The 11,479-nt window shown below is 47.0% G+C and overlaps 1 protein-coding gene across 2 annotated transcripts in view; it reads left to right on the top strand.

The window, feature by feature from the left end:
* The window catches only part of TMEM8B (transmembrane protein 8B), a 28,310-nt gene extending 17,855 nt beyond the window's left edge, over nucleotides 1–10,455 (top strand). For both annotated transcript variants that reach the window (XM_021715068.1, XM_008063145.2), the window contains exons 8-13: nucleotides 122–245; nucleotides 347–489; nucleotides 819–997; nucleotides 8,748–8,894; nucleotides 9,049–9,165; nucleotides 9,400–10,455. In XM_021715068.1, the coding sequence (XP_021570743.1) occupies nucleotides 122–245; nucleotides 347–489; nucleotides 819–997; nucleotides 8,748–8,894; nucleotides 9,049–9,165; nucleotides 9,400–9,735 (1,046 nt within the window). In that variant the 3' untranslated portion in view covers nucleotides 9,736–10,455. The remainder of the gene's footprint in view (nucleotides 1–121; nucleotides 246–346; nucleotides 490–818; nucleotides 998–8,747; nucleotides 8,895–9,048; nucleotides 9,166–9,399) is intronic.
* Nucleotides 10,456–11,479: the final 1,024 nt, after the last annotated feature.

Raw genomic sequence — 11,479 nt, 5'->3', positions numbered from 1 at the left:
GAGGGATAGAATAGAGGAACAACAGGCTAGGGTTTCGGGAAGCGGGGGCAGGAGGGTTCTTGGGTCCTGACCCCATGCTGATCCCTCCTTCCTCTCACTAGCCACTCCCTTCTCCCTTCAGAGTCCCTGGCCGGCTTCCTCCTCTCGGTCAGTGCCACCTCTAGAGTGGCTAGGCTGCGAATCCCGTTCCCGCAGACTGGTACCTGGTTCCTGGCCCTCCGCTCCCTATGTGGGGTGGGGCCTCGGTGAGCGAATGGGTGGGGCCTGGGCCCGGCAGGGGGCGGGGCCTGGGCCCGGCAGGGGGGAGGGGTTGGCCGGCCCCAGGTGACTGCCAGTGTCTGCACAGATTTGTGAGGTGCCGCAACGCGACGGCTGAGGTGCGGCTGCGCACCTTCCTGTCCCCGTGCGTGGACGACTGCGGGCCATACGGCCAATGCAAGCTGCTACGCACGCACAACTACCTGTACGCGGCCTGCGAGTGCAAGGCTGGTGAGCGGGCTGGCGAGGGAGCTACTGCGGGGGGCTTCCTGGGCTCCAGGGGCGGCCTGGACGGGAGTGGACGTGCTCCCTCCTCTGGCAGTGTCCCTCCTCCCCCTGCCTCCTTCCCCTGGCACTGTCCCGCTACTGAGAGTGGGCGGGGACAGGGGCAACCTGAATTAGGAATGGGTTTGGAGAGAATGTGAGGTCAGAGTCAGGGTGAGACCACCCTCCACTAGGGCAGTGGCGTAGAGCTTGGCGAGAGGCCTGGAGGTAGAAGTGTCTCCAGAACCCATGGCTGCCGTCTGTTCTCTTCCAATCTGTGCCCTCCCCACCTGCAGGGTGGCGGGGCTGGGGCTGCACCGACAGTGCGGATGCGCTCACCTACGGATTCCAGCTGCTGTCTACACTCCTGCTCTGCCTGAGCAACCTCATGTTTTTGCCACCCGTGATCTTGGCCATTCGGAGCCGATATGTGCTGGAAGCTGCTGTCTACACCTTCACCATGTTCTTCTCCACGGTATGCGGTGGTGGCATCTCTATCTTCCCTGTGTCCTTATCCATGGTGATGGGTGACAGCCTACATTTCTACCGTGTTCTCCGTGGGTTTGGGGACGTTTGTACCTTCACTGTGTCTTCTACGGCAGTCTTCCTAACCTATTGTAGCATACATAGAAGATGGTCATTTTTGTAAGGGGCATTGATTGAGGTAAATGAACAAAGCTGTTTGCAACTTAATGTAAGCCTGGGTCTCCATCTGCCCCACACTCTGTCCACCTGAAGGCTGAGGCAGCCTTTACTCAACACACTGAGTAAGCTGCCTTACAGTATGGAATAGTGTCTACACCTTCACCATGTTCTGTGTATGGCAGCACAAAGTCTACACTTTCACCCCTGTCTCTGCATGAAGGGTCTTCACCTTTATTGTGCTCTTTTTTTTTCTTTTTTAATTTTAAAAATGTGGGGTACAATTCAGGATTAGTAGGTATATAAGTGGTTATCTAGTGCAGGTAAAGTGTGGGCCTCAAACCACTTCACCTGGTTTGAGATCAGGTCAGCTTATTGATGTTGTGTCCCCCTGCCTCCTTACCCTGGCAGTGTCCCACTACTGCTAATCCCTTTCTTATAGTATTATGGTAAATGTTCAGGGTCCACTTATGAGTGAGAACATGTGGTACTCAATTCTTTGTTTCTGTGATAGATCACTGAGTATTATAGACTCGAAATACTTCCAAGTTTCTGCAAAGTCCATATATTTGTCCTTCTTTTGGCTGCATCATGCTCTTTCGTGATGTGAGAGTTAGCTGCTCTGAGCTCTTGTTCTTCATTGTACTGGGGCTTTCTATAGCTTTAGCTTGTTTGTTCTTAGAGTATGAAAAAGTGTCCCCCAGTTAGTCATCATGCCTCTTCAATTTCTCATGCGAACTTAAGAAGACAGAGGGAATCTACCCTGGGTGATTATAAGACAATCTGACTCTCAGAGTCCTGAGAAACTCTATAGACTTAACTGTATCCTGGGGCATCATGGAAAGTGGCAGTATGATATAAATCTCAGATCAAAGAAGTACATTTTGAGGAAATTAATATAGTTTTGGCTAGGCTCAGTGGCTCAAGCCTGTAATCCCAGCACTTTGGGATGCCGAGTTGAGGGGATTGCCTGAACCCAAGGGTTCGAAAACAGCCTGGGCAACTTGGCAAGACCTCATCTCTACAATAAATAAAAAAATTAGCTGGGCGTGGTAGCACGTACCTGTAGTTCCAGCTACTTGGAAGGCTGAGGCGGAAGGATCACCTGAGCCCAGCAGGTCGATGCTGGGATGTCCATGAGCATGCCACTGCATTCCAGCCTGGGCAATAGAGTGAGACTCTAACTTGAAAAAAAAAAAAAGTTTTAACCTCTCCACTCCCATTAGAGTTTCCATGATCCCTTCCCTGTGTTTTTCCCACTCCGTAATCGAAAAGTTCATATTATGAGCAGTCATCACAGACATTATACGGAAAGGTAGAGAAGTGAGGCTGTGAACATGACTTAACCCCAGAGGAGACTTTTTTACCCTGAGGTGCCACATCTCAGGATGTTTTCATCTCATTTCTAGGCTCCTGGCAACTTGTGACATACAGTGCCTGCCTGTGAGCACTGCAAAACTCTTAGATGGCTTCATACTCTCCTCAGACCTCGGCAACAAGCCTATCACAGAAACCAAGACATGCCTTCCTGGCATCCAGCATTACTAGATCAGACTTTGTCCAAATTACAGAAATCCCACCTGTCAGAGGAAAAGCAGGAGGCAAATGTGCAGAGTCTGAGGGTCCTGGGTCCTCCTGGAGGTTCATCCACAGATGAGGAAGAATTGGCTGCAACCATGCAGTGTAGAGAGATCTTGACCCTTTAAGCTGGGTGAGAAGAACATACTCCAGTTTACTTGATTGGCCCCCTTTTAGGCCTTCCCTGACAGTGCCTCATTCTATTTTTATATTAGACACTTTTCTCTTTCGTATTGCCAGATGCCCTTTATACTGTGGCTCATCAAATCCTCTTGCAACAGCTGCTCCACCATCCCACTCTTGGCTTCATGCAGATCTAATGTGATTCACAATTAGTAAGCGCGCCTAAGTGTGTCAGGGGCCTAGAGCATGTGGAGAGAGCATATTCATCCTCTAGACTTGATGCAAGCATCCTGGGCATTGGCTCCCAAGTGTTCAGTGTTACATGACTCTTCATTAACTGGGTGCAGTGACATATCAACTTGGCAAGAAAAGACTTTCCCCTTAGCAGGAACATTGGGAATACCTTAAGTGCCTGGTACCACATGAAGAGCTTCCTTCCACCTTTTTTTTTGAGTTGAGGTCTCACTCTGTCACCCAGGCTAGATTGTGCAGTGGTACAATCACAACTCACTGGGCTCAGGTAATGCTTCCGCCTCAGCTTCCCAAGTAGCTGGGACTACAGGCACATGCTACCACGCCTGGCTAATTTTCTGATTTTTTTTTTTTTTTTTTTTGGTAGAGAGCTTGCTATGTTGCCTAGGTTGGACTCGAACTCTTGGGCTCAAGCAGTCCTCTTGCTTCAGTCTCCCAAAGTCTTGGAATTACAAGCATGAGCCACTGTGCTCAACCCCACTCTCTCTAATAAGGCAGTAAACAAAATAATAAGGAAAAGCTGCTGGCTTTGAGGTGTTACCTAAAGTTCTGCTCTAACTCCTTCTCTTTTTCTACATGGGCCAAAACATAGAGCTACCGGTCAGCCAGTTTTCCTGCAGGCTTCCTCTTGTCTCTCCTTTGCCTTTCTTTACTTAGACTTATTTCAATCCATGGTAGTGTCTATTTAAGGACCCATTGGTCATATTGCAGTTGTCAGTACTAGGACTGTAGATGACAGTCGTCTTCTTTGTTTTCAAATAATGCAGGACAGTTTACACCTAGGGGTAGCACATCTGTTTCTGTCTAGGGCATAGGAGGAGATGGTAGGTTTATAATTCAGGAGTTTATGGATGTAAAATATGTTAAACAAAACAAAACAAAGCAGAATAGGCCACAAACTTAGCACTTGATTTTGTATATAGTCAACTCAGGTAATGATGACAGCAAAATGACATCTACTAAATATGTGCTGTGTGTCAGACACTGCTAATTTAATCCAACAGCACTATAATATAGGTACTTTATTATTACCATTCATTTTTATAGATGAGGGAAAGTTAATTATTTTGCATAAGGTGAGTATTCTACTTTAGAATCTTGGTGAGCCTGACTCCAGCTCCCTCGCATATAATGACTGAACTGTGTTGCTCCCCTCACACCAGGTCAGTGACATGCATTAATATGTTTCTAACCTGACTTCAGTTTCCCATAAGTTCTGGAGTATGTAGAAAAACACGGATTCAAATTCTTAAAAGATAAAAGCCAATGAAGAGATCAGAAAATATAACCAAGCCAAATATAAACATTCATCAGGGAAACTATGTCAAACATTTTAATTGTGCAACTGCAGCTCAAATGGTTTGAGCCACATATCGCTCACAGTGCTACTTGAGTCCTTATCAGATCCTGAAAGACCCAGACAGAGCCGACTATGCAGCTTCCTGGGCTATGCAGCCTTCCTTGCTGATTGCTGACATCCTGGCTGCAAGCCCACCTTCTCATTACTTCTGTTCCTCAAACCATCACAATTAAGTCCCAATGTCCCTTGGCAAAACCCCATGACTCTTTCCAAGGGAAAATGGAAGCAAAAATAAATTTAAAAATAAAAACAGAAAATAAGCACAACAGTAAGTTCTGCTGTATTCTGAGTGCGTTTGCATGGACTATATATGTTTGTATTTACAGTTTTATGTTCTTTGGCGCCTGAATTCTGGACCATCAGATGAATTATAAAATAAAAATATAAAATTCCACAGGAAAAAACAATTTAAATAGTATCCAAAGCTGAAGAAGTTATCAACTTAGATTAGAATTATATTAATAGAAACCAGTTTGTAGTCTAAATTTTTTCTTAAATTCCCTGATTTTTCTGTTATTTTTACTACTTTTTGCTATTGACAAAAGGTATACCAATATAAAAGTCTACAATTTTTAGTGGACTAATTCCCTTACACTGCAATTTTAATTTAATTTGACCCCTGTGGATTTTTTGCAATCTTAAGCAATCTCTTTGACCTTTTAGTATACTTGGAAAATAATCGGTGATAGAATATTAGTGGGATGACTTCCCTAAAAACCTCTCCACTCCAGAGACAGTGTCTTCATTTTGCTTTATACTTCTTTTAGTGTAGAGATTTCCTAGGAGAAAGGCAGCCCTCAAGTAATTATTCCCCTAGATGTGTCTTCAATATTTGACGATTCAGCTTTGCTTTTTTTCCTGCTGATATATATCATCCCTTACCTCTTCCAGAGACCTTTGGGCATTTTCTTCTACATACTTGAAAGTCAGATATATGGAGCAAGTGCTTGGTTAAACCTGATGTAACATTAGTGCTTTAAAATAAAATCCAGATCATAAATCAGTATTGAGTAATTTAGTGGCCTGTGGTACTTGTCCCTGTCTTGGAGGCAGAGAATAATCAATATCCTATAGCTAAAATAGAAAAAGACCAAAATATTGATTTGCTTAGGAACTAAACTCCCAATGAATCAGCACATATAACGGAAAGAGTTGAAAAATAAACAGGTCTCTTAGGCATATTCAGACATTAGTTCTAACACTGATATGGACCTACATGAAAAGTCCCTGGAAATTTCCCAGTAAGAACTCATTTTCTCAGTTTAATATTATATTAAGAGGGAACCATGTCCCCAAACTAACAAGTCTTTTCAAAAGCCTGGAACACCCACTTAACACGTTTATTCTAAGGCTGTCTCTCTTCCTGTAGGAACAAAATTCTTTACCTCCAAAGTGAAGGGAAAAAAGGAAGATAGGTGCACATTTAAATCTTAAAATGTAAAGAAATCAAAGTTTACCAATGCCAAATCATACTCATAGTTTTCCTTTTCCTTTTATTTATTTCCTAAGATCCTAAACTTGTCCCTTTCTGAATTTGTTTGCTGAAGTTATAATTTTTGCAATTTGACTGACTGGCTGAAATCTTGAATAGGGTCAAAGGAAGCAATATCAATTTCTTTTTCATCCTTTGTCCTGAGATATCAATTTTTGAGTATGTTTTCCAATTCTATTGGTGACAACTCTGCATTTGGGCTAGATTCTATCAGATTTTACAGCAAACCTGGTTCAGTTTCCCACCTGCTTTTCCCTAAGTGGGGGGCAGTTTGATTAAGGTAAGGATGTCATTGTGATATGCTTGTGGATATAACACTCCTTCTCCTGAATCATTCTTCCTGATCTTGCCTTCACCTTCTCATTCTCAACTATAACTCATTCAAACAAGAGACTGGGTTCTCCCATTTCCTTTTTTTTTTTTTTTTTGAATCGGAGTCTCATTCTGTTGCTCAGGCTGAGTGCAATAGCACGCTCACGGCCACTACAGCCTCAACCTGCTGGGCTCCGGTGATCCTTCCATCTCAGCCTTCCAAGCAGCTGGAACTGCAGGCATATGCCATCTTTCCTGGCTAATTTTTTTATTGATTATAGAGTTGAGGTCTCACCATGTTGCTCAGGCTGGTCTCGAACCCCTGGGCTCAGGCAGTCCTCTCAACTCTGCCTCCAAAGCGCTGGGATTTCAGGCATGAACCACCGCACCCGGTCCCTCATTTCCATTCTTTTCAGAAGTTATGGAGATCCCATTACTGCCAGTGAGTAAAGGACTTGTGGTATTGCTCAGCTGTCTTTCCTGAGCTTGCCTTCTACCCCTAACCTAGGGAAATGCCTCTGGAGGACCCATCTCATTGACATCTGTAAGGCTGCCTCTTTTCTGGACTCAGAGCCCTTGTGACTTAGGGTCGCCTTTTTTTTTTTTTTTGAGTTGGAGTCTCACTCTGTCACCCAGACTGGAGTGCAGTGGCCGCTCCTGGCCACCGCAGCCTCGACCTGCTGGGCTCTGGTGATCCTTCCGCCTCAGCTTTCCAAGTAGCTGGAACTACAGGCGCGCACTACCACACCTGGCACATTTTTTATTTATTGTAGAGATGAGGTCTCGCCAAGTTGCCCACACAGGTCTTGAACATGCGGGCTCAGGCAATCCACTCACCTCAGCCTCCCAAAGGCGCGGGATTACAGGCTGAGCCACCGTGCCCAGCTAGGATCGCCTTTTAATAGTTGAAAGAGAAACTGACCTGGGCTGAAAGTAGTGTCCAAAGAGTCCCTTCTGTCAATGATGAAGCCACTTCAAAGGTGAGCCACCATTGAATACCACAGCACTTACACTTCCTGTTCCCACTTCATTTCAGCCTTATATACTTTGGTCCAACCCTGGTAACTATCCCAACTTGATTTTCCTGTCACAAGATGCTCTCACTATCACTAGCCATGGTTCTCAGATGACCTGGGCTAACATACAGGGGACAGAGAATAAGAGTGAGTGACAAAATCTTTAGAAACGTTTTTGGTCTCCTGTTGCCTGCTGGCATGGTTCAAGCTCAGTTCCACGAGTAGATTTTGATGGAGAATAGGTCAAAGCCTTTTCTTCTCCAATTATAGCCTTTTAATTTTCTCCTTAACTCTGCTTCCATCACAATAACAACATATTTTTCCTGACATAGAGCAGGGATGATATTAGGAGATGAGACGAGTGAGCATGCCCTGTGATGTTTATTCTCAGTTGGAGCTGTTTGTCCTCAGAGGTCCTATCCAGTGTCTGACATTTTGATGGGCTCATAAGACTCACAAGCACTAGACAAGTTCACCAAAGGATACATGCTCTTATCATTTTTGCACCAAAGATACTCTTACAACCATACATATTTTTGGTATCTGGCATCAATAAATACTCAAATCACACAAATTCTACATGGAAATTCAGAGAGTGGCAACACCAAATATTCTAAAATAAATAGAGCTGCCTGGATGACCCTCTTCACGGATAAAGGAACACAGGATGCCACAAATGATGTCATTATTCAGAGAGACACAGGGGCTGGAACCACAGACCAGGGGGGCTAATGGCAGATCTTGTTTGGTTTTTAATCAGGAGGTGCAGTGTACCTTGATCCAATTCCATCTGTGCTCCCTGAACCTTCTCAATAGGCTACTCTTCACCATTTTCTCCACAGTGTAGGGTGGGTAGACACTGTCCCCTCCCTATGTTATTCCCTATGGTGTCAAGTGCCATGCTTTTCTCCATGACCTTAGAGACTGCCTTTTTTTCTTATGTTATTACCCACCCCGGCATTGGTTGGGAGGGGATGAAGATGGTCAATTAGTGCTAGTCCTGAGAGTGAAGCCCCGTTCAGAGTCCGAGCTATCAGAGGAAGCTGGGACATGCAGGGTTAGGGTTAGGGTTAGGCCCAGAGCATAGGTCGAGGGTGGGGATTATAGGTGGGACCCGTGGTGAGCATGAGAAGACAGGACAGGATTGACCTCAGCTTGAGGTATCTGGACCCTCTGACTGGGCACTCTCCACAGCACCTTCCAGAAGCAGGAAGATTAGGAAGGCCAGGGTCAGAGCTGTCAGATACGTATGACTTATGACGCAGACCAGGCCTCCCTACCACATTTGTCTAAGGTGTGGGGAGTCAGCAGACATTTCCCAGTTCTTTCATCTGTAACCTCTGACCTCTGCTTCTCTGGCAGCAGCACACCACTCCTGTGTCCTCCTCCAGTTTCTTAGACCTGGACCTCTACCTTAAGTTCTTTCAATGTCTGTTATTTCTTTCTCCAGTTCTATCATGCCTGTGACCAGCCAGGCATTGTGGTTTTCTGCATCATGGACTACGATGTGCTGCAGTTCTGTGATTTCCTGGGCTCCTTAATGTCTGTGTGGGTCACTGTCATTGCCATGGCTCGTTTACAGCCTGTGGCCAAGCAGGTCAGTACAGAGTGGGCTCCGGGGAACAACCATAACTAAATTTACTGGAAATCTACTCCTGACCTCTCCCTGGGGGTATTCCCAAGTGCCTCTCACCTTCCTGACCAGCCCCTGGAGAACTGTCAGTCCAGCCCCTGGAGTCCTCTTTCTCTAGGTGCTGTATTTGCTGGGGGCTATGCTGCTCTCCATGGCTCTGCAGCTTGACCGGCATGGACTCTGGAACCTGCTTGGACCCAGCCTCTTCGCCCTGGGAATCTTGGCCACAGCCTGGGTAAGGGTGGGGAGGGCGATGGGGGGTGGGTACCAGCAGGGACCTGAGTATCTGGTCCCCAGTTTAAGGTGGACTCGGACTCTGTCATCATCACCTGATGTTCACAGTGCCACTGCAGTCTTGATGGGTGCTTTTAGGTCACTTCCAGGGCTCAGTGGAAGCCAGAGAGTGACCAGCTCTGGCCTGGGCTCCAGAGCCTCACATTCCTGAGCCCCACTTCTCTGTCTCCCCCAGACAGTACGCAGCGTCCGTCGCCGGCACTGCTACCCACCCACGTGGCGCCGCTGGCTTTTCTACCTGTGCCCAGGCAGCCTTATCGCGGGCAGTGCAGTCCTACTGTATGCCTTTGTGGAGACCCGGGACAACTACTTCTACATTCATAGCATCTGGCATATGCTCATCGCTGGCAGTGTGGGTTTCTTGCTGCCCCCTCGTGCCAAGACTGACCACCGGGTCCCATCTGGAGCCCGGACCCGGGGCTGCGGTTACCAGCTATGTATCAACGAGCAGGAGGAGCTGGGCCTTGTGGGCCCAGGAGGGGCCACTGTCAGTAGCATCTGTGCCAGCTGAGAGGGGCTTTGGGCTTTGCCCTGGGGGGTTATGAACTCTTTGTAGGGTTCTTTCTGGAGTGTGGAGCCCTCCTAGAGACAAGAGATAAGCTATATTTCTTGAGGACATGGAGTGTTTCTCAAGGACAAAGAAACTTCCAGGGACCTGGAGCCCTTCCCAGGACATAGAGAACTTCCTGAGGGCTTGGAGTCCTCTTGCATTCATGGAATCCTCCTTAAGGATGGGAGCCTATGCAGGGCACAGAGCCCCCTCAGGGCAAGGAGTCCCTCCTGGGGATGTGGAGCCCTTCCCAGGGATATGGAGCCCTCCGAAAGACATGGAATCTTTTCCAGGAAGACAAAGCCCTGCCATAAGGAGGCATCATTCCAGAGGAAATGGAGTCCATCTTGGGGAAACTGAATCTCTAGATTTTCTCAGAGGCTCAGCAACTCTGGCCCCAGCCTTCCTTCTCAGAGGCAGTGTATGGGTTGTGCTGGGGAGAGGGGATCAATCGCAGGACAGGTGGAGCTGGGACTAGGACTGGCTGGCGGAGATGTGTCTCCAATGAAAAATGTGCTGGTTCTGTGCTGCCCTTTTCCCAGGAGCCAAGGGTGAGAAGGAGGGGGGAAAGAGGGACTCGGAGGGAATCAGCAGGGGTGATGGGAGCCCAGCCTGTGTGGGCTACTGGGAGCTACTGTCTGAGGCTTTTGCCACACCATGTACACACTTGCATCCCTCTCATCTGGTCACTGCATTCATTTTTAGACACTTTCTAATGCATGCTCCTAATTTTCTATGGAACCCAGTCTGCAACAGCTGAGATCTACAAAGAGTTCATATCCCCCCAGGGCCAGGTATTGAGGGTGTGTGTGTGTGTGTGTGTGTGTGTTTGACTGTGTCTGTATGAATGTGTGCATGTGTCTGGAGATGATTTAATCAGTGAGACAGGCCTCCTTTGTGATGCTCACACCCAACACAGAAGGAAGCCGAGGTCCTAGGAAATTGGAGTAGCAGGTACACAGCTTAGATATGCAAGAAATACCACAAGTATGTAAATTCCCTTTTGAACCCCCATTTTTCCCAAGTCTCAGAAAAGATCTTTTGTCAATTTTGGATTTCTTCTCTTTCCACAAGGGTCACAGCTAGTTGCCATAATGCCAAGATGTTGGGAGAGTTCTCTGTGTTCATCAGTGTCCATATGGCACCCCTTCCCTGAGTTCTGAGGAGCTAACACAATGCCAGGCTATGGGGAGAGTATCTTCTCCACTCACAGTGTCCATACTTCATCCACCCCCTGAGATTTCCCTCATTCTATTTGGTCTCAAGTCAGAAGTCCAGATAGGACATCTGGGATGCAGGGAGGTTTCTAGTCTCCATCTGTATAACCCTTTCGGCTCTGAGGTCTCCACCTCTTCTGTGCTATTTGTGAAGATTTGTCTAAGGCTACCCAGACACACCTTGAAGTCATTTCTACCCTGGGGTTCTGCTCTGGGTTTTACTTGACAAGTAAGTCCTGGGTTGCTTCATCTTTTATTTTATTTATTTTTTTGAGTTGGCGTCTCACTCTGTCGCCCAGACTGGAGTGCAGTGGCCGCTCCCGGCCACCGCAGCCTCCACCTGCTGGTCTCCGGCGATCCTTCCGCCTCAGCCTTCCAAGTAGCCAGAATTATAGGCATGCGCTCCCACGCCCAGCTGATTTTTTTGATTTATTGTAGAGATGAGGTCTCGCTGCAATCTCATCTCTTCTTTGGGGCACTGAGCAGAG

Source organism: Carlito syrichta, unplaced genomic scaffold (genome assembly GCF_000164805.1).
Source record: "Carlito syrichta isolate Samal-C Ts95f unplaced genomic scaffold, Tarsius_syrichta-2.0.1 Scaffold306593, whole genome shotgun sequence".
NCBI lineage: Eukaryota > Metazoa > Chordata > Mammalia > Primates > Tarsiidae > Carlito > Carlito syrichta.
Note: the sequence above shows the minus strand (reverse complement) of the source record. Positions and strands in the feature narration are given on the sequence as shown.